At 36.3% G+C, this 23,296-nt stretch overlaps 1 protein-coding gene across 2 annotated transcripts in view; it reads right to left on the bottom strand.

Moving 5' to 3' along the window:
* The window catches only part of LOC125280607 (tight junction protein ZO-2), a 119,837-nt gene extending 112,598 nt beyond the window's left edge, over nucleotides 1-7,239 (bottom strand). Inside the window, exon 1 of one of the 2 annotated variants that reach the window (XM_048211262.1) lies at nucleotides 7,040-7,239. In XM_048211262.1, the coding sequence (XP_048067219.1) occupies nucleotides 7,040-7,146 (107 nt within the window). In that variant the 5' untranslated portion in view covers nucleotides 7,147-7,239. The remainder of the gene's footprint in view (nucleotides 1-7,039) is intronic. The other variant, XM_048211263.1, reaches the window with a different exon arrangement.
* Nucleotides 7,240-23,296: the final 16,057 nt, after the last annotated feature.

The following is a 23,296-nucleotide window of genomic DNA, read 5'->3' as shown; positions in this document are numbered from 1 at the left end:
AAGTCATTAAAACTTGTCTGTTTTTAGAAGAGAAAGAGTGTAAATGATAAATGATAAATAAAAATTGTTTTACCAACTTTTTAGGGTACACTAGCATACAGAAAACCTCAAAGCTAACAGATTTGGACTAAAAGCCATAAAACTCTACCTCTGATTTTAATGGGGTCTTTAAATGTCATGAAAATTGTCACAATAAAAATAAACTTAATGGTCCTAAAAATGGCAAAATATAAAAAAAATAGTTAATATAATATAATATAATATAATATAATATAATATAATATAATATAATATAATATAATATAATATAATATAAATGATGACAATTTATATTAAAAAAATATGTAAATTATAGGTCATATGTATAATAAAATAAAATAAAATACCACTGGAATCCATCTGGGAGGACAAAATTATCTAGTTATCTAGTTTCAAGCCATTTATTTCTAGGGCAAAGCATCAAATGATTTGACAAAACTAGACAAACCTACTATATGACTCCAAAAGACTTGAATTCCAATCATAAATGGCTACTTTTATCATACTTTTTTAATACTTTTTCAGATTTTGGCAGCACAAGCCCAATTCGCTTTCATTATATGGACAAGTGCAGCGTCAACATTTGGCTAAACTTCTCACACAGGTTTGAAACCACACAAGGATGAGTAAACGAGACAGAATTGTCATATTTTGGGTGAACTATGCCTTTAAGCAACGAGGTGAGCATAACACAACACATCCTACTGAATAAACTCCATCTAGAGCTGTCAGTCTGGTTTCTAACATGACAGAAGTGTCATCAAGAAGTCCGCCTCAAAGTTATTTGTCATTAATCTAGAGGTTTCTCTCTCTATCTTCCCACTCTCGGTGGCCACATGTTGTGACAGCGAGCTACCGCCGCTCAACACATCAAAACACCCCTGCTTGCCAAGAAACACTCACGCAAAAAAGATTCCAACACAACCAGGTTCCTTCGAGTCAACAAAATACTAAAGCATTGCATTACAAAGAGAAAGACAAAGTGTTAAAGTAGTTAAGTTCCTCTCCTGCTCTCCTGAGGAGAGGAGAGGGATCCTTCTACCTTTCCCTCCGCCCAGCAGAAGCAGATGTTGCTGGAGGTGCTGAGGATATCCGTAATGAAGCCTGAAATTCCCAGACGCATGGTGACGGCTCAAGAGGGGCAGATGGACGGACGGAATGAAAGAGTTGAAGATGAGAGAAGAAGGGAGGAGAGGTTTGGGTCCCTGGATGTTGTCAGTGCGGAGAGTGAGGCAAGAGTGGGAGAGATGAGGAGAAAGAGAGAGAAAGAGAGAGTGTTGCCTCCACTCTGTAGCGCAGGACTTGTGCGCTCCATACGCTGACACACACACACACACACACACACACACAACAGGTGCAGCCCCGAACCGGCCAGCCAATGGCAACTGTCCTCCCCCTCCTCGTATACACACACACACACACACAAACGGGGTCCTGAGCCTTGATTCTAGCTGACATGCCCCTCTCACACACATAAACATGCATCCAATAACACAATCAGTCCTCTGCGCGCTGTATGGTGTCTCTGTGTAAATCTTCCTCAGCATGTGGATGTGACAGGATTTAGAACACATGCAATGTTTATTTTGACACACACACACACACACACACACACACACACACACACACACACACACACACACACACACACACACACACACACACACACACACACTCTCTTATAAACAAAGCTGTAAAAACATGCAAGGTGTGCTGATAATTCAACGGTTATTTATTTGTTTTTTGTATGTATTAATGTTTCAGTGGGGTTTTTTATGGAAGTTTGTTTCCGCCACTAAATAAAAAAATAAAAAAGGTAATTGCGACTTTTTATCTCACAATTCTTACTTTTTTTCTCAGAATTGCGAGATTTAAACTCATAATTGCAAGAAAAAGTCAGAATTGTAAGATATAAAGTCTCAATTCTTTTTTTTCTTGCAATTGCAAGTTTTTATCATGCAATTCTGAATTTATATCTCACAAATCTGACTTTTTTCTCACAATTGCAGTTGCAAGTTATAAAGCTAAAATTGCATGATATAAACTCGCAATTGCGTCTTATAAAGTCAGAATTGCAAGATATAGGCTAAACTCGCAATTCTGACTTTTTTCTCAGAATTGTGAGTTGATCTCGCAATTCTGACTTCATAACACGCAATTGCGAGTTCTAAAGTCAGAATTGTGAGATATAAACTCGCAATTCTGAGAAAAAAAACATGTTCCCTCACAACTGCACACTCTAAAATGCAATTGCGAGTTTATCTCACAATTCTGACTTTATATCACGCTATTCTGACTTTATAACTAGCATTTCTGACTTCATATCATGCAATTCTGACTTTATAACTCGCAACTGCGACTTTATATCACGCAATTCTGAGAAAAAAGGTCAGAATTGTGAGATGTAAACTCTCAATTGCGAAAAAATTGTGAGATAAAAAGTCGCAATTACCTTTTTTATTTTTTATTTCATGGCAGAAACAAGCTTTCATAATTTTGAACTGAACAGAAACAAGTACCCAATAAGTCAACAGGGTAGTTCAAATTATCATATTTTGTGTTCCAAAGGAAGAAAAAAAGTCATTCAGGTTTGGAACAACATAACGGTGAATAGTCTCTTATGCTCACCAAGACTCATTTATTTCACATCAAAGACCAAAAATACAGTAAAAACAGCAATACCGTGAAATGTTATTATAATTTAAAATTATTGTTTTCTCTTTGAACATATTTTAAAATTTAATTTATTCCTGTGATCAAAGCTGAATTTTCAGCATCATTACTCCAGTCTTCAGTGTCACATGATCCTTCAGAAATCATTCTAATTGGCTGATTTGCTGCTCAAGAAAAATTTCTTATTTTTATCAATCAAGAAAAAGATTCAAAAAAGCCTGCACCCGTCGCCGGGAGTTTGACTGACAGGCGATCTGACCAATCATGACGCTGAATCCACCATTTTGTCCGACAAACAAACCAGACAGGAGATTTAATAAATTAACGCTGGTGGACTTGTACTTAAAAAATGGTGTGTATTGATGTCTTTCTGCTGTTGAAACAATATACCTTTTAATTCATGCATTATTAGTAGGAAGAGATGATCGGTTCACATGCCACTTGAACTAAGACGCTACAGTGATATGTCACGACACATTAAAGAGCCACAAAACGTTATTTACTGTTTGAATTTCTTTAAAAAAATACAAAATTTGAAAGCTGAGACTTTATTTTATACCAAAAGTAACCTGCTCTGTCTTGTCTGACGGCTCATTGTCAGTGTCCTCTTTGCTCCGCAATATATTTTTCACTCTTTGAAAACATGACATGTGATGTGAGAGAGGCATGGCTTGTCGGACAAAGCAACAATAACTAAGGGGGGGGCGGGTTTTTGCAAAGGATCAAATTGAGAGAAAAAAACTCTATTTTAATGAAATTGTTCATTAAGCATTGAGAAAGGTCATTAGACATTGAGAAAGGTCACAACGTGACAGAATCGTTTGCTGCTTTTTCATTAAACTCGTGGTTTTTCTAGCAATTGTTGGTTTTCCTCATTGTTAGAGTGTACGGGCTATTTTGAATCTTTTCCTGATTGGATTTTTGGTCTACGAACCTTATTTGGACCTTATTCACACCTTATCGAGTCCCTGGTTATTCTTCAGTTATTATCAATGAAAACTGAAAACCGCTTAATATTTTTGTGGAAACTGTGATAATTTTTTTTTAGGATTCTCTGATGAATATGAAAGTTCAAAAGAACAGCACTGAAATTTGAATAACATTAATAATGTTACAAAAGATTTAGATTTCTGTGCATCCTCGCTAAATAAAAGTTTTAACTTTATATATAAAAATATATATATAAACAGTGAAGTAGTGACAAAGCAACTAAAAGTATTTAATGTCTCATAATAGGTAGCGAAATCAGTCAACACATGCGTTAGCGATGTAAAAAAAAAAAAAACTTAAAGCAATTGCTCAGTGACGTGATGACCAATAGAAATGAAGACATTGGAGCTCACAAGATTCATATCGTGTCAGATAGTCGAGTGTCTTCAAGATGGAAAAGTTTATGTTAATGTGGTGATTTTTTGTTGCATACATCTGGTCACATACAGTGATGGTGATGCTTGATAAATCGGAAACTGACAGCATTCTGAAAGAGTTTGATCCATGCATTGATCACTCATGATATGATCTGTTATGAACTACTGCAATTTATAATAAAAATGCTTTCCCTGTATGTTCATTTTAGGGCTACAAAATTGATTCCTTGTCAAAACAGAATATCATCTTGTTTTTAGGTTCTCAACCATTTACCTTGATTTAATGTGTTTGTTGCATTTTATTTAAGATTAGAGTACAATTATTTTAATATATTAGTAATAATGTATTCATTTAAATGCTTTCAAATTACCCTGTGGCCCCCTTGAAAGTTTGCTATGGGCCTCAGTGGACCCCAACCCCCTGGTTGAGAACCACTGGCTGCAACTTCAGGAATGAAGGAACTTCAATCGTATCTACTAGAATATTACTGGTGGACTATTATGACTATTGAGACAATAAGCAACAACCTAACAATTGCATTGAAAGATACGAAATAGCAAGCAAATAGCAACACACTGGCTCCCACTCACAATATTTTAATGTTATGAACCACTCAGACTTTCTTTATAAATGCACATTTCTAGTGTTTGCCTCCTGCTTGTTTTGCAGTGTCTGAGTGACAGTACTGAACCGCTCTGAGAATGCTTTCCATTTGTCTCCCGGGATGCAGCGTGGGTAAACTGACCCCTATGTGACATTTCCACTCTGAAAACTGAAACAAACACTACATTCATGTCAAATGTCACATCGATGAAGCCTCAACTTACATTTGCTTAACTTTTACATCTACTGTATGTAGCATGGAGGAAAACAATCTGACTAAAAATATCTGAAGTCTAAAAGCAGGAATCTGAGTTGAAACAAAGTGATTGATATTGTTTACAGATTCACTATGTGAGATGCTTTATAGTTGTCATGACACTCATTGTGTGTCAGCTTTTATAGCAGAGTATAAAAATATACCAGTTCAATATGCAAATAAATCAATCAAGAGCAATTAAAATGTTCACACTTAACCAAAAACAAATACAACACATGACGGAAATAGTCCATAAAATAAACTTTAAATGTGAGTCTGTATGTGAAGTAGTTCGAGCATTTGAACTAAAAATAATAAATATAATCAGACATAATAGAAGAAATAAAGTGCAGCATTTTGAGCTGAAATTAGGAAATTTATCTTTATACAATCTGTAAATTTTATCACAAACAGTATATTGCTTATTTAAACACCTTAACGAACTGCTGAATGGACTCTTTTCTAGATTGATGATGCATTTCCACAGTTTCCCCACCAGCGTTTTTTAAAAAAGTTGCCAGCCACCGCCAGCATCTTTGATGATTGTTACAAAACTTTCATGGCCCTCAGAAAGTCAAAGACTATGTCCAGATCGGATTCATAATGATGATCAAAACATACATGGAGTAAATTGCGTCCATCAACACCCCAAAACTTGCACAGTCCTATTCCTCTTCCTGGTTCGACATTTCATTCGGTAATGTTAGGCAGTTTTGATTTATTTTCTGTTGAATGTTTGAAGATCGTGTTAATAAGCAATACTTTCATCACTTGTTTCTGCTTCTTCTTTGCCTGTGTTTTGATCTGGAGATTCTGTACCCTTTCAGAAGATCCGTAATAGCGCCCCTACCATATAAAGGTGAAAATATGGATCGCTAAAAATTCTATCAAATTTTTGTCGATAATTTCAATTATGGGCAAAAAGTTAACATCATAAAAGTTTTTTATATATTCAATTTTTTTTAAATGGGTAAGACTTTACAATAAGATTTCATTTGTTAACTACATTAGCATGAACTAACAATGAATACAACATTTGTTAATCTTAGTTTATGTTAATCTCAACATTTACTAATACATTTTTAAGATAAAAAGTTAGCTAATGCACTGTGAACTAACATGAATATGGAATTGCTATTAACTAACATTAACAAAGTTTAATAAATGCTGAATTAATACATTGTTCATACATTAACTAATTTTTAAAAATGAGACAATGTACATTTATAACACTATACTTTGGGTTTTCTTACCTTGGCATTAAATTACAGAAAACTGATTACTGGTTAACTGCAGAGTGTTTCTAGTACAATGGCTGAGGGAGTGACGGTAAATTTAACATCTTTTTTGGAAACAGAAACACTATCATCATTTTTTTTTTTTTTTCTATTGGGGCAAATGGGAACACAAATATTATATTTGTTGTAGTTTCCATTGACCACAATAGAAGTTTACCCAACCATGAAAACATCCACTTCTGAGAACCCTGGAAATGTGAAAAGGGTTTCATTCAGTAATTATGGGTAAGACTGAATATTTCAAACACGCTATGAAGCAAGAAATAAATATTAACAAAAATAAAATCAGCCCATAAAATCTTAAAACTAAAGGTTCTTTATTAGCATTGATGGCTCAAAGAAGAACCTTTAACATCCACTGAACTTTTCCAGTGCACAAAAGATTCTTTATAGAATTATTAAAATGTTCTTCTTTGAGGAACCAAAAATGGCTCTTCTAAGGCAATCACTGCGAAAACCCCCTTTTGGAACCTTATTTTTAAAGTGTATGGTCTTCTATTTTATTACTTCATTGTTCATTCCAAATGAAATGTAGCACCCCATTAGTTCACAGAATTCCATCTCATATTAAACCAACAGCGCTCTGGCAGAAAAACAGCATTTGTCTTTCTTCTCCACGGAGACTAGTTTGAGTTCATTATCATAAAAAAAATCATGATCGATGCTATAAATAGAAAGCAAAAATAACCACATCAGCATTTCTGTGGGGTGTGACTCTTGGCATCGAGCCATCATTTTCCTTTGCGCTCACCTGCTCACTAAACACACAAACAGACTGACACAAACACACACACACACTTACTCGTGAGATTTCCAGAGTCTTCGAGGGGGAGGAAGGAATTCTCGTTTGTTGAGCGGCACAATGCCAACAGCCGCTTGCATGACGGTAAAAAACTTCTTGTACTTCATCTTGGCGATGTGGCTCAGTCACCAATGCCAAAACACTCAACCTGGATGGATGTTCGTGTGGTCACAAGAAAAAACAACCACGACAGGCTCCTCTACAACTGTGGCTCTGCACCGACCTTGTCCATACATGTCTTTTGTCTTTAAAAAAGGAAAAAGACATTAATTTGGAGATTTGTGTGGCTGTTATCCTTACATAATTCAGAGAAGACCTTTATAACATTAGACAAATGAAAACGGACTAGAGGGATAATTGTGTTACTAAGCCCATGGAGATAATGCAGACTCTCCATTCTCTTTAATCCGTAACTGCGGCTCAAAAAAGCCCTTACGTGCATTTAACACTGACCCCGCAAGACAACACACCGCCTCCCTCCCTGTTCCCACTCTTCTGCCATTTAAATGAACAGCTACGGACAGGGCAGATAGGGATGGACATAGTTACAAGCGTGGTTATGAGCTCAACCAGGCCTAGTTAAACCCAAATGAGTGTACACACATGTACGCACAGTCTCGGCCACAAACACGTGTAACACGAAGGGAAAAAACGTAGGATGAGTAATCACTTGTCAGGGTTGTAGGCACTGAGCCAGCGTGAGCTTTGAAAATGAAATTACTCGATGGCAGTCTGTGCGGACGGATTATGTACGCGTTGGTTACAAGCACAAAGTGGGATTTTGCTGTCAAAGAGCTCGAGGTGAGACGGGGGGAAAATTCCACGAATTAATTCTATGAATAGGTCTGTTTTGGCCGCACAGATGTATCACAATGAGCCGTTGGCAATGAAAGGATTTGAAAGCATTTTCTCGCGCACGTAAAAATCCATAAAAGCTTATGATGTTACGGAAGTAATAGGCTATGATTTAATAACCATAATCCTTAATGCATGGATGACTGCATTAGGTGCTAGAGACTACGCCATGCAGCTCTGACCAGACAACATCAATGTATTTGTTTAGAATTTTTAATAGTGATACCTGCTAAGGCCAAGCATTATACATGCTTAGGATTAGCAGTTTTTCGAAAACCCCAACCCTAAGAATTAATTATATAATTCTAGGTGCACAACTTGTTCTGGACAGTTCTGACTTATTAAAGGGACAGTTCACCCCAAAACAAAAATTCTGTCATATTTACTCACCCTCATGTCGTTCCAAACCTGTATGACTTACTTCATAAAAGTAGATATTTTGAGAAATGTCTTTTTTGTCCATGCACTGGAAGCCGATGTTCCAACATTCTTCGAAATATCTTTTGTGTTCCGCAGAAGAAAGAAAGTCATAAAGGTTTGGACAACATGAGGATGAGTAAATGATGAGAGAAATTTCATTTTTGTGTCCGTTTAAAGGGTTAGTTCACACAAAAATGAAAATGATCCCATGATTTACTCACCCCCAAGCCATCTTAGGGGTATATGACTGTCTTTTTTCAGACTAACACAATAGGAGATACACTATATTGCCAAAAGTTTTAGGATGTCTGCCTTTACATGCACATGAACTTTAATGACATTCCCATTCTTAATCCGTAGAGTTTAATATGGAGTTGGCCCACCCTGTGAACAGCTTCAACTCTTCTGGGAAGGCTTTCCACAAGGTTTAGGAGAGTGTTTATGGGAATTTTTCACCATTCTTCTAGAAGCGCATTAGTGAGGTCAGGCAGTGATGTTGGACGAGAAGGCCTGGCTCACAGTCTCCGCTCTAATTCATCCCAAAGGTGTTCTATCGGGTTGAGGTCAGGACTCTGTGCAGGCCAGTCAATTTCCTCCACACCAAACTCACTCATCCATGTCTTTATGGACCTTGCTTTGTGCACTGGTGCGCAGTCCAAACTGTTCCCACAAAGTTGGGAGCATGATATTGTCCAAAATGTCTTGGTATGCTGAAGCATTAAGAGTTCCTTTCACTAAAAACTAAGGGGCCAAGCCCAACCCCTGAAAAACAACCCCACACCATAATCCCCCTCCACCAAACTTTACACTTGGCACAATGCAGTCAGGCAAGTAATGTTCTCCTGGAAACCACCAAACTCAGACTCGTCCATTGGATTGCCAGGCAGAGAAGCGTGATTGGTCACTCCAGAGAACACGTGACCACTGCTCTAGAGTCCGCATTTTTTTAGGGGGCACATTTTGAAGCAAAAAAAATGCATCCATCCATAATAAAAGTAATCCCCTGGAGCCATGTGTATTACTTTTATATGCATTTTTTTGTTTGGCTTCAAAATGTGGCCCCCTATTCATTACAATTATAAAGCTTGGAAGAGCCAAGATATTTTTAAATATATCTCTGATTGTTTGTCTGAGAGAAGATAGTCATATACTCCTAGGATGGCTTGAGGATGACTGAAACATGGGATAATTTTCATTTTTGGGTGAACTAACCCTTTAAGAAAGGATGTTTTATTTTAGAACTTTTCTAAGTGATTAGACTTTTGACAATAAGACTTCAGTAAGATTTCTTTTCTTTCTTTCTTTCTTTTAAAGAAATTAATACTTTTATTGAACAAGGATGCACTAAATTGATCAAAAGTGGCAGCAAAAATATTTAAACTGTGAACGTCCTTTTTATCAAAGAATCCTGGAAAAAATGTTTCACGGCTTCCACACAAAATTGCAGCACAATTGTTTTAAACATTGATAAGAAATCTTTCTTGAGCAGCAAATCAGCATATTACAATGATTTCTTAAGGATCATGTGACACTGAAGACTGGAGTAATAGCAGCTGAAAATTTCAGCTTTTTTGGGTGAACTATCCCTTTTACTTGAAGTTAACTTGAAGGTTGATTTATGAGCAACGGTGTAATAGCAAGCACCACTAATGACCCAAACATGCAATAAAACCAATGATTCTACTAAAAAGAAGGTGATAGGTTGCATCCAATTGCCTGAAAAGTGTCCGCAGCTTCATTCAGATCAATAACATGCATAGCATGCCATGGATATTCACAAGGTCAATCTCATATACAACACAAACAACATCAAGGAGAGAAAGACAGAGATGGAAGGGGGTTAGGAAGGGACAGACAGAGAGAGTGTGTGTGTGTGTGTGTGTGTGTGTTGGTACGGGGATCATCCTCATTTGATTACAAGTCATGATCCTCTTGCTAGGAGTCAGCTGGTCTGGAGTCAGCAGTATTATGAAAGCATGGCTGTGCATTTGGCTCAGGTCTGCTCGCACATGTGCAACTCTGATTTTGCTAAATCAATCAATGCTGAGACACTTGGAAATATTAAGCACTTACATTGGCATGCAAATATGAAGCTTAAGCATTGACCAACGAGCTCCCGCTGTCTGTGACATTACAGATGCCCTGCTGAGGAACATTGGAAACCTTCATGCATCAGTCATTTCTCCACATGCGCTAACTTTGATTAAAGTAAACTGAAATATGCAGCATGTACCCACATTAAGATTGAGAATTTGTAGTGACAGTAGGCAATTGATGTGTTTCATCTTGGTAATAAAATCTGCCCTTTAAACACCCAACACACAGGCGTTGACATATGCATAACATTTCATCACAAGAGAGCTGTAAAAACAAAATGCTTTTTTATCCCTCACAGCCTTGTTTTCATTCCTGTCAAAAACTTAATATGGCACCACCCTGACTAAGGTCTATAATAGTGATTGTGGTATAACAGTGGTTTATATTTAATATATATATATATATATATATATATATATATATATATATAAAATATTATATTTTGCGTGTATTGCACATAATTTTACTAATTTCCGCAAATTTTGTTCTCAAACCCAAAGTTTGGTGCATAAAGCTGCCTCTCAGTACTAAACTGAGATCTTTTTCGCTGCTTATTGCACTCAAACAGTTAAATACACAAAATAAATAATGTCAAAATGCCGGTCTTGGCAAGTATTCACGTAAACAAAGCTAGTTATTTTTTAAGTGAACGTAAACAGTTGAGAAAGAAAACGAATGTGTAACAGTAATGGATCTGTACATCCAGTCTTAAAGTGACAGCAGATAGAGACACCAAATTATGAGATAATATTAAAAATATCTATATGGCAGTTTTTCCCCATGGTATTGCTGTTAAAATTGTGGCCAAGAAAAATGCTGAGTGGCTAGCCTAGTAGTCTCACGTAGCCAGACCTTCAGACTGACGGCAGAAGGTCTGGACTCAATAGCAGCTTTCATTGGCCAAGGGGACGTTTGACTGACATGTAATGCAACCAATCACTGTTCATTTTGTTCTGCGTCATGTTTAGGGGTGTGAAAATGTAAAGTCGATGTACCTACAATAACAGACCAACGTGTATCTAAAAAATTATTCATTCAAGAATGTTCAAGTACAAGTTTACTGCAACAATGGAGCCGCAAACTTCACATATGTTTGAAAATCCAGTTTTTAGTTGATCCTGGGAAGCGCTCATTGTCTCAGTTGTAAACACAACGGCATTCTTCTTACACAAGGGGGTTTGTTTCCAGGTGGACCATTAAAGAACGTGACATCCTGGACAAATCTCCTGGACATCCTGTAAAGTTCAACCAACCAGATGACGACTTAGAAAATCCTGAAGTGTTTCCAGTTAAGTGTGCCATATGCATCAGATGTTCAGCCAATGGTCTGTGAGCGTGACGTCTGAGGCTGAGACTAAGTGGCTAGTAACTTTGGAAAACCACTAGCCACAGTGGCTGGTGAGCAAAATGTCAAGCCCTGTATATATATATATATATATATATATATATATATATATATAGCGTTGGGGGTAACACATTACAAATAACTTGAGTTACGTAATCAGATTACTTTTTCAAGTAACTAATAAGGTAACGCATTACATTACCTTTTTGGTGAACTATGAATACAACTCAATCAAAAAGCAATTAAAGCAATACAGAAATACTGTACAGTAGATGATGACAGAGCTACTGTGTGTATCATGAAAGCAGTCGACTGTATCTGTGTTGGTTCAATGCCACTGACAGAGGTGACCCTGTCACAACACTCTGCCTCTTTAATTAGTGTGAACACCCTGAGGATGTGCTGATTACTCCTTTCATTACGACTGTTAAGAGTTGAATAGCAAATGGGTGACAATTATCTGCTTGTGTCGGTGCCAGGCTGTGAAGTAATCACTGCTAAAATCAATTGATACAGCACAGATTGGACAAAAATATGCAAAATTTTCAAATATCTGACTGCAAAATGCTTAACATGATTTATTCAAGTGGGACATGTTCTGAATCAGCATCCCAGCTGGTCCTGTAATGACATTAATATCAGCCAATCAGATTTCAAGGTTAGGTTTAATGTATGTGTCAAGTCCAGGGGGTCAGTTTTGGCTGGTCAACATGGACTAGTTAGTCTCTACTGGTAAATGTTGGAACAATACCAATATGCGGCTAAAACATGCATCTTTTTCCATTACTGACCTCAAACTTTTGAACAGAGGTACAAATTGCAAATATTTCATGACATTATAGCAGATGTTTTGCTAGTGACTGATGTTTGAAAGCTCTTGTATCATTGCAGCTTTTGCATTATGAAAACTTGCATCAAGCCCAAAAACAGTAAGTGAGTAGGTGCTTCACAACAGCCTATACAGCAAAAGATGGTATTCCATAGGTAAATCATGCCGTTTGCTTGGAGTTATAGTGCAAACTCTAAACAACAGGAACAAGGCACAAGAGTTCAGGTGGTGTGGAGCACTAAACAAGGCACAACCTTCAGATATGTTCCCCTATAAAGAGCGAATGAGACTAACACATCAGCTGGCTCCTCAGCGAGGGGGAGGAGTGTCAAGGACAAAATAAAAATCCATCGCTGCAACCTTGAGCTGCTGTTTTTGGCCAATTAAAGCAGCCCTTTGGCTCTATTCCACCATGGCTTACTGTACACTGCTGCTGTGAGACTGAGGGTGTTAAGGCGTCATTCTGATGATGAAATATGGAATTCTGGGATTGAAGGGAACAACTGAACTCTTATAAGCATTCTACTGGCCGATTGGACACCATCTCACTAGGAAGGGCACTGATGAGATCAGCGTAATACAAGCTGTTTCACGTGCACTTTCAGCAGAACACGTATGTAAGCACAGTCATGACTTTAAACAAGGGCTATTTGCTTACTACCTAGCTATAGGAGGACCGGGGCTAGTTGTCACAGGTCCTTTTTGAGTCAACTGCACAAATGTGTTTCTTCTAGCAGTGGTTTTGTATTTTAGATTCAGACACAGAGTTCAATTTAATTTAATCCCCTAAGGGAACAAAGAAGGAGAAATGGCAGGAAGTTGATTCTCTACCTTCAAAGAGAGGCTTGCCTCATGTTGGTTGTGGCCTTTTTACCCTGGTTGAGGAACTTTAGAGTTCTAAGTTCATCTGTAAGTAACTGTCATTGTTTTTTTTTTTGTTTGTTAACAATTCATGTTCATAGCACATGGTTATCATTTGTTTGTTTGAATTTTGTTTACAGAGGGTTTGTGTTCTGAGCGTATATGGATTACTTGGGGACTTAAACAACTGAGAAGATTGGATCTAAGAGTTGATTTCCATTTACTACTTGACTGTTATCGGTTGCTAAACAACGTTTTACTTCAAACATTAACAAAGCTCTCTGCTGGTTGAACTCTGCTGTGGATCATCTTGCCATTTAAGTACTGTTTTCTCTATTCATTTTCAACAAAGACTGAGCAAAGCTTATGGTCCTAAGTGATGATAAACCAAAGACTGTGCTTAATGTGATGAACTGTATTTTTTATCCTCTGGTTCCAACTGTTTGACCGTCAGATATTGGTGTTGTGTTGAATTTTGAATGTTCTGTGTAACTATGTTTAATACACTTGACTCATGAGTAAGATTGGTCTGGTTGGTCCCTTATTTTATGTAGCACTTAAATAAAAGTTAACGGGATAGGTGTTACAGCACTATGTACTATTCACTATGTCGGAAATAGTAAATGTGTGAACAAGGGACCGACCGATTTTAGCTGCAGCTTTAGCGTCTATTTATAATGTAGGGGCCGGGATGCTTTAGATTCTAGAGAGCATTTGATTGGACAGAAATCTGATGAGAAGCTGAAGTGCAGCGTGATGTCATCAAAATTGTTGATTCATATTGGAGGAAGTGAGAGACTGCAAGTTTTGAACGCTTATATCTTCTAAATACAAATTTTGTCATTGTTTTGGAGCACACTAGCTTATAGATAAGAGTAAGCCTAACATATTCATACTAAAAGCCCAAAAACTTCAACTTTGATTTCATGGTGACTTTAAATGCAGATATGGTCTGAAAGATGAGTTGTTGTTTTTTTACTTGAGACAATATTTTATAGTTATTCTTCTCAAATCAGTGTTATTTCAACCACAGGTTCCTGTGACAACATGCCCCGCTATCATTGGACTTTATTCATGAATCACAAACAGAATGAATCCCTGTGTACATTGTTTGCAAAACTGTTCTTACATAAACTGTCGCTTTTAATTAAATGCAACAATTTATGCAAGAATGGATTAATGAATTATTTACACAAACTTGCTCTGCACGTGTTTTATAAATGAGCCACAATGTGTATTAAATTAAATGTAGCTTTTTTTCTTAACAAAAATGGTGAAAATATTCCATACATTTTTTAGCCAAGACCGTTGTATGCGTTTATACAAAAACTATGAAGCACTTTATTTTACAGTCCTGTTCCCCATGTACATACTATGTATTTATTATAGTAATTACAATAACTGGGTAATAACTCGGTACTAACCCTGAACCTACTTCTAAACCTAACCTTTACCCATGTAGTTGCATTATATTACAGTACTTTCTTAGGTACGTACACTGTAAATACACACAAGTGCATGTACTGTAAAATAAAGTGCAACCAAAAACTGACAATTTTAAAAAATAAACATAGCCTGAGAAATATTCACTTATATAAAAAAAAGTGACAACTTGCCCCACTCGCCCTTATAGTATATAAGACAAAGTCAATACACATTGCACATAAATTTGTTTTTATACATGTAATGCACAGCAAATCTGTATTTAAAGTGTTGCTTTGAATAAAGCAAATACTTTTGCACCTTTACCTTTAACAATTTTCACATAAATTTGTGAAAAGTCCATGATTAAATCAAAGAAGGCAGAGAGTTGAGCTTTGTGATAGATGACTTCAACTAGTCAATACTCACACCACAGGGAACTGTGCTACCAAATTATTTCTCATTTATAAACATAATAATTTAATATCCCTATGTCAGAGTCACAAACACGATTTATTTACATCCTGCATCCAATATGTGCGTGGTGTGTGTGTCTCCACCCACCTTCATATTAGCACACTGTTACAGTCATCTTGAGCAGAGAGCCAATTCTGCTGGGTAACTTCTAAATGATGTATTAAACCACAGAGCTGACTACAGTCCCATACATCTCCACTAAATATCTAAGTGCGCACGGCACCTGTCATACCACCAACAGCGCTCCAAATGACGTAAATGATGCCTACTCGGAGGACTTCGAATGGAGAACAATCATAGCGGCCACAAGTGCTCGACAATAACTACTTCAGAAGGACCTTGGGTAATGAATGTTTTCATAGGGTTCATTTGATGGACACTTCACCATAAATCTGCTCAAGGTTTGCCAGATTTCAAATCATATTTTTCCAGGGGGTCCAGAACCAGCTGAGCAACTGCCATTGAGATGAATGGGAATGCTAATTGATCGCTTTCTTCAGGTATTAAGGACCTCCCTGATGAAGACCTTCACTAGCTACTATCCTGATTCCAAAGGCAACAGACAGAGGACAAATATAAGTCAATTTCATGTTTTTAAGAGCCCCTTAAAAAAATAATATAAATAGGGACGAACTAATATTAAAATTGTCCCCAATACAATAAAGCAAGTAATATTTTCACGTTATCATCATATCAACATTTTCAGTGAATTATTGCTTTTACAATTTTGTCTAAATAAATTAAAAATTAAAAAAATACTAAAAAATAAAATTAATCATTTTAAATACTACAAGTGAATTTCGGCATCACAACATAATGTACAGTGAGAAAAATGAATATTAATTTTGAGATTTGCTAAAGATGAAATGAATGGCCGATAAACCATTTCCATTTTAACATCATTTTCAACAAATGGCCGATTTTATAATTCTAAACTATTTTTGTCTAAATAATAATAATGAAACAATCGTTTTAATTGCTACAAGTGAATATATGCATCAAACTATTTTAATTTAGGTATGAAAAATGGATATTTATTTTGATATTTACTAAACATTACATTTTTAGTGTTATTAAAATAGTAGCGTTCTTAAAGAATACCTTTTAGATGATGGTTAAGGTATTCTAAATGTAAAAATGGGGGAAATGAGCATGCACAATTACAGTACATTGACTAATTCTCATAAAGAAAAAAAAATCTATAACTTCCATATAACTGATAGGGTCATAATTTGTGCATCTCTAAATGTAATGAAACTTACATATTGTTTCAAAAGCATGATCATTTCAGAAAGGAACACACCCTAGATAGTGTGTCTTGCCCAGCGCATTGCTCTCACACACGAAACACGTATAGCACTCTACAACAGATCAGTTATCTTAATACTATTAAGATAAAAGATCTCTTGTAGAGAGCTTTGCTCTTGTAACATGTGACATCTCTTTCTCACCTTACTTTAGACTTTAGTTGTATTTTTGTTCCTTTTGTCTCGCCTCTGACCTCCCGGAGCTGATATGTCCCTCCTTGACTCACTCCACTCTTATCTCAGAGAAACACTAAATGGAAGGTCATCTAAGCACACAATAATCTACTCAAAAATTTGGAGGACCTGAAAATACAAGGTAGAACACGATAAGTAAGGGATAATCCAAGGCTAGCTGTGAAATGCACGACATGGCATGTCTGTTGCCTCCGCGGAGTGCATTCAAATCGTTTAATGCACAGCTAATCGTGGATTATCCCGTTTATAGCATGGTCAATTGCTAGCACTGACAACTTAAAGGATTAGTTCACTTCTGAATGAAAATTTTCCTGATAATTTACTCACCCCCATGTCATCCAAGATGTCTTTCTTTCTTCATTTGAAAAGAAATGAAGGTTTTCAATGAAAACATTCCAGTATTATTCTCCTTATAGTGGACTTCAATGGCCTCCAAACGGTTGAAGGTCAAAATTACAGTTTCAGTGCAGCTTCAAAGGGCTTTAAACGATACCAGACGAGGAATAAAGGTCATTTTCTTAAAAAATAAAAATAAAAATACAACTGTATATGCTTTATAAACACAAATGATCGCCTTGCAAGTACTTCCACCATTCCGCTTTCTGTATTCTTCAAAAAGCTTACGCTGTATGTCCTACACCTTCTCTATTCAAATTACAGAAAAATGGAACTGGAGCCGCGTTCGTTCCGTAAGTAGAATAGGGAAGACGTAGGACATACAGCGTAAGCTATTTGAAGAATACGGAAAGCGAAAGCACATGCAAGACAATAATGTGTGTTTATAAAGCATATACAGTTGTATTTTTTTAGAAAATGACTGATCGTTTTGCTAGATAAGACCCTTATTCTTCATCTGGTATCATTTAAATCCCTTTGAAGCTGCACTGAAACTAATTTTGACCTTCAACTGTTTGGGCTCCATTGAAGTCCACTATAAGGAGAATAATCATGAAATGTTTTCATCACGCATGCGGTTGTTCTTACGCATGCGCGTAAACGATTGGCCCTCTGGCTTGTCAATCACTGCCATTACGTTCCTTGTGAGAGACCTGCGCGCTCCAGTAACTTTCCACAGGCGCCGCATTCAATGTTTTTGTCAGGAGTAACAACTGCAGATTATGAGTTACCTGCGGTGAGTCCGACATAATGAATCCACTAACACGACCCAGCGAATGCCGGTGGTAAACAAACACTCATGTTCCAATACTCATGCACGAGTTTTGGGAGGCGTTCCCTCGAAATGAGCTGTAAAGGAGGGGGGTTGTTCTTACGCATGCGCTCATTTCAAAAACTCACTAGTCTTTGGTTTCTCAGTCGACGAAAAGATCCTCTATAACACCTTTCAGTGCCTCTCTCTATTAACAACAAAGCTGTGAGTTTAATTACTTGAAAATCAGCGATGTTAACTCCTCGTTGACGAGAAATATAATGTAGCGATTCAGTAGCGAAGAGTCGCGAGGCAGCGTTGACAACAAGTTTTTGTGCTCCTGAATGTTTCTGTGTGTGCGATCTTCGAGTGACGTACGCACGCGTGTGCGTGCTTCAGTTAAAACAGCGCGAATGACGTATGCAGTTTCATCGGACTCTCGCGCGTTGCCACGGTTACGCGCCTGGCCAGAAGTTAAATTCCAGCCTGTTTTTGTTGAACGGGTCTGGTAGTAACTTTGTAGCATTTAAGTTTGGCCAAGTATTATTTCTTTTCTTCTACTGGTAACCCAAAATAATACTGGCTAGACATAGTTTTAACTTGCTAGCTAATGTAATTTACTTATTTATTTTGCTTGTTTCAGAAATAATCTACTCTAGAGGGACTTTGTTGTTATTGATTCTTTGTGGAAGTCTACCGGAAGTTAAGTTTGGGCCACAAAACGTTTATATTGTTGCCATATATTAAAAAACAAAGTAGAGTAACAAACTGGACTTCATGGGCCAGTTGTTCAAAAAGTTTAATCTGGATCAAAATGATCTGATTTGGAAATCCCATGTTTTGCTATCCAGGATCAGGTAATCCATCTTACTTTTGTGCTGTTTTTTCAAAGAAAAATTGGATTGGATCACCATGATCCAGATACACACTTTTCCAGAATGATTACCAAATCTGGATTACTGAGCCCCTAAAGGGACATGATGATAGAGAGAATATGGGTTTTGAATATAATATTTTCGTTGGATATTTACAGCTGTTTGGAGATTGTTTTATGGCACCAAAATCTTTTTTACTTTACAGTAGGTTACCGAAAGGCTAAATATGTAGGCTAATGTCTACTTCTAATTTATTTAACAGTTAAACTAATCAAGAGCAAAATAAAAAAAAATGTGTATATATATTACATGATATAAATGTTGTATTTTTTGACCAGATTTAAAGTTTTACTACATTTTCCTCCTGGAATCCACCTTGAAATCATACCCCCTGTTGGGATCAGGATAATCCTGTTTTTTTGGATCAAAGTTATCCAAATCCTACTGACAAGTTTTGAACAACACAAACTGAAGGTTTGATCCAGATTAAAACTAGGATCGGATTCCGTGATCTAATCTGATTTCAGAATCCCTTTTTCCTTTTGAACAACCCATTTTCAAGATTTGATCCAATCCAATGGCCGAAATCCGATCAGATTACTTTTGAACAACTGGCCCCATATGATACTACCACCATCCTTTTATGGTCTCTTCATGTGTTCGATGTATTTTCCTGTGGCTTTAGACAAATTAGCATATGTGGCTCAGAAAAGTACCGCATCTGGAACTAAGTGGAATATAGCCTATTATATTAATACTGCTTTTTTATTGTCCATTTTTTATTGTTAAATAACAGACTAGAGTTTCACCTCAACCTCTTAAAGGTGCAGTATGTAATATTTTCTGTCCGCTAGAGGTCGCTAGAGGCCTATTCAAAACAAAGGCATAGCTTGATGATGCGTGGAATTTTGGGACATGTGGTCTTCACCTCAACGGCTGGTGGAAAAGAATTGGGATAAGACTCGGGAAGAAATCATGTTCATGGATGCAATTATTAACATTACTGTAGTATGAAGCAGAGCAGGATCGAGTGTTGTGGGAGCCGAATGAGGCCGCTGACCGCTTTTATTATAGCACTTTTATTATAATGCAGCTCTGTTTATTATATTAGATACATTTGAGAGTGTTGAAAATGATTCTATAACGTTACTCTGTGCGTTCGCTCGGCAGCTGCTGTGAGACACTTGTTTGAGACACACTGCAGTAAGATAGATCGATATTAGAATATATTAAATGCTGGATGGCTTGTGTTGATAAATGGCATGCAATTAATTTTAAAACATATTGTATGATGGAGAAAATTCTGTATTCTAAAAATAAAGCTGCATCTGATTATGCTATGTTAGCTACTTGACAAAATAGTGTTTTTCTCTGAGGCATGGTAAAGTATGGTACTCGCAAAAAATCAAGAAAATTAGATTTAAACAATAAGACTAAACATGTTGAGCTATATAACAACAATTAATTTTCTGTCTATAAATGTATCAAAACAGTTGGTCCCTTGTCTATTAAAATGTAATATATTAAAGCGTCTTTGTTGTTTCCATGGTTTCTACAAACTAAAACCGAGGGTAACGCGGGTATGACGCAATTGACAGGCGACTCCTCACACGTCCCGGAGCCTTGGTTAAAATTGCAATTTTCTCACGATTTACAAATAGTTGCAAACATTTGTGATATTGTAAGTACTCAAGTGAACAAAATATAAAACACTGGCCTAGTGGTTTTGGATATTTTACTGCAAAATTCTTACATATTGCACCTTTAACATTACATGTCTCAGCATGTCCAGATGCATCAATATTCGTAAACTGAAATGTCAAAAATGTGTGACATAGAAATGACCTTGGTCATGATATCACAATCAACAAAGTCTATGAAATCATGCCAGACCTCATTCTCTTGGTCATGTGTCATATTAACAGCTTTGGGACAGGGAAGCAGAAGCTCATCCTTATTCCACGGTTCCATATTGCCTCACGGCCTTGAGAAGCGTCTGAAGCTATACAGGATGTTTATTGTTGAGAGCTGCTCCTTTAGCTTTCATAAACCAAGGTTATCTAGGGAATGAGAGGCAGAAACTACAGAGTGGCAGTTGACATGACTTGTATTGAGCAATCTCTTGGGATCCTTGAAAATGATGCTAACTGGGACCCCAACAGTGAATAAAACATTTTCAGACAAGTTAAAAAAAGAGGGAATGTTTTACCTCCAATATTTGTTCATATGATACCTCCATGCTCACTCTTTTGGGGAGTAAATAAAAATAACTGATTTAAACCATATACAAACTGTCTAATAATCAAAATCAGTTGCTCAGGGCCCTGACTTATCTGGTATATAATGCTGTGATGAAACAGCTAAATAATGCCACTCTCATAGAGACAAAATATTTTTTAATTTATATTTAATTAAATTATATTAAATATATATTTATCTAAAAAAAAAAAAAAAAAAATCAAAATACGGTTTCATGGCTGGTAAAAATTTTTTTTATGAATTTTCTCAATTTACCCGCCATTGGTGTGGCAAAAATAATCATTTTGGACATGGGTATGATAAGTCAAAATAGATTTATACTTGAAAATGTCCTGAAAAAAGCTGCCTTAAATTTTTTAAGTACAATCAACTTAGCTGTATGTCATTTCAACTTAAATCACAATAAAATGACTTAAAAAAATGAGATGAATCTTGTATAACTTGCTTATTTTGTTGAGTTAAAGTAATGTAAAAACTTATGTTGTTGTGACTTATTGATCATGTTTTAGTGTTCAGTGTGATATGATCTGTCTTAAATGAAACAGCAAATATTATTTTACAGTTTTTATGGCTTAATATTAATTGAAAGCCTACATACACTTTTTTTTTACTTTGTAAAAGTAGTTCATCCCTCAGAACTATTGACATTAGTGAAATTCAAAATTAAAATTAATTTAAAAAGTTAATTAAAATGGTGAAAAACAGGAAATCATGACGAGTTACAGCACTAACAACATACACATTTGTACATTTTATCCTAAAATCTTTCAAAATATCAATTTCAATTAGTCAGCCCCCACTGACTATGATTTAAAAATAAATTAAAAGCTTTTTTAAAAATTAAATTTCCACAATCAGATTGCTGCTGATCACCTTAAAAACTCAATTAGTCCCATTACACCTCTGTTCATGTTATATTTTTTCAGTATATAAAGTCTCCCACATGACAAATGGTAACTGTTCCATGAAGACTGGAGGAATTTAATCTTTGAGTGTGACAGCAGAGACTAGTGCTGTCACAGGCCTGAAGAAAATGGAGACAAATTGATGCATTCAACAGAAATTTAGAGATTAATTTCTCATCTTTAACAGAGACTCTGGAGCACTCGTATCTTCAAAGCAGGTCAAATGTTTTTTTGCTTCTTTTGTGAGATCTCCTTGAGATAGCATCTGAAGGATAATCTGAGAGGGACCTTTTCTTTCTTGAAACAGCGGCTCTCACTACTTTAGCTGTCGGTCTACTGTAGCATGTGTTCAATATGGTATCAGCAAACAAGGTGCAGTGACACACTGACATTTTCCTTCTTTTCCTTAGTGTTTTTGACCAGACCAAAACATTGCTTAGCATTCAGCCCAGCCCAGTATCATGTCATAATTATTGCAACACTATTGTAATGTTAGCTAGTAACAGGACCGTTTTGAGTGTCATTGTTTGTATATGCTCTTGTATACGTTCATTCATTCGAAATTGATTTTTAACAGTAACTTATAAACCTTTAAAGACAGCCCTACAATGAGGTTGTTAATCGATGGTATTTGCTTCTGCTGAAGCCGCCAGACCACATTATTTTAACTTAAAATAATTGTTTAACAGCGGAATTCAAGGTGAAAAACTACATTACCCATGATGCTGAACAGAAAATTCCACCAATCAGAGTTTAAAAAAAAAAAAAAAAAGCGAAACAAGAGTTCTTTAGTTCCGCCCACTCCCACGAAACTGCGGATGACATACAGTAATCGAGGCAATCTCTCTATACAGTCTCAAAATACTTAAAATATATTGTATTTATATATAATCAACATTTATAGGAGAGTAGATTTCCCCATCATTTTTAAAGGGTTAGTTTTTGCACAAAAAGTATTCTCATCGCTTCATATCATTAAGGTTGAACCACTGTAGTCACGTTGACTATTTTAACAAAGTTTTTACTACTTTTCTGGACCTTGAATGACAGTAATTACATTGCTTTCTATTGGGGAAAAAAAAAAAAACTTTTGGATTTTATCAAAAATACCTTAATTTGTGTTCTGAAGTTGAACGAAGTGTGGAACGACTTGTAATTAATGAAAAAATAATAATTTTTGGGTGAACCCTTTAATTACATTATGCTGATTGCAATGATTCATGGGATTGTAGTTCTTTCTTTCACTAAAGCACACAGTCTTGT

Source organism: Megalobrama amblycephala, linkage group LG12 (genome assembly GCF_018812025.1).
Source record: "Megalobrama amblycephala isolate DHTTF-2021 linkage group LG12, ASM1881202v1, whole genome shotgun sequence".
NCBI classification, from domain to species: Eukaryota; Metazoa; Chordata; class Actinopteri; order Cypriniformes; family Xenocyprididae; genus Megalobrama; species Megalobrama amblycephala.
The sequence above is the reverse complement of the archived record's forward strand: the minus strand, read 5'-3'. Positions and strand labels throughout refer to the sequence as shown.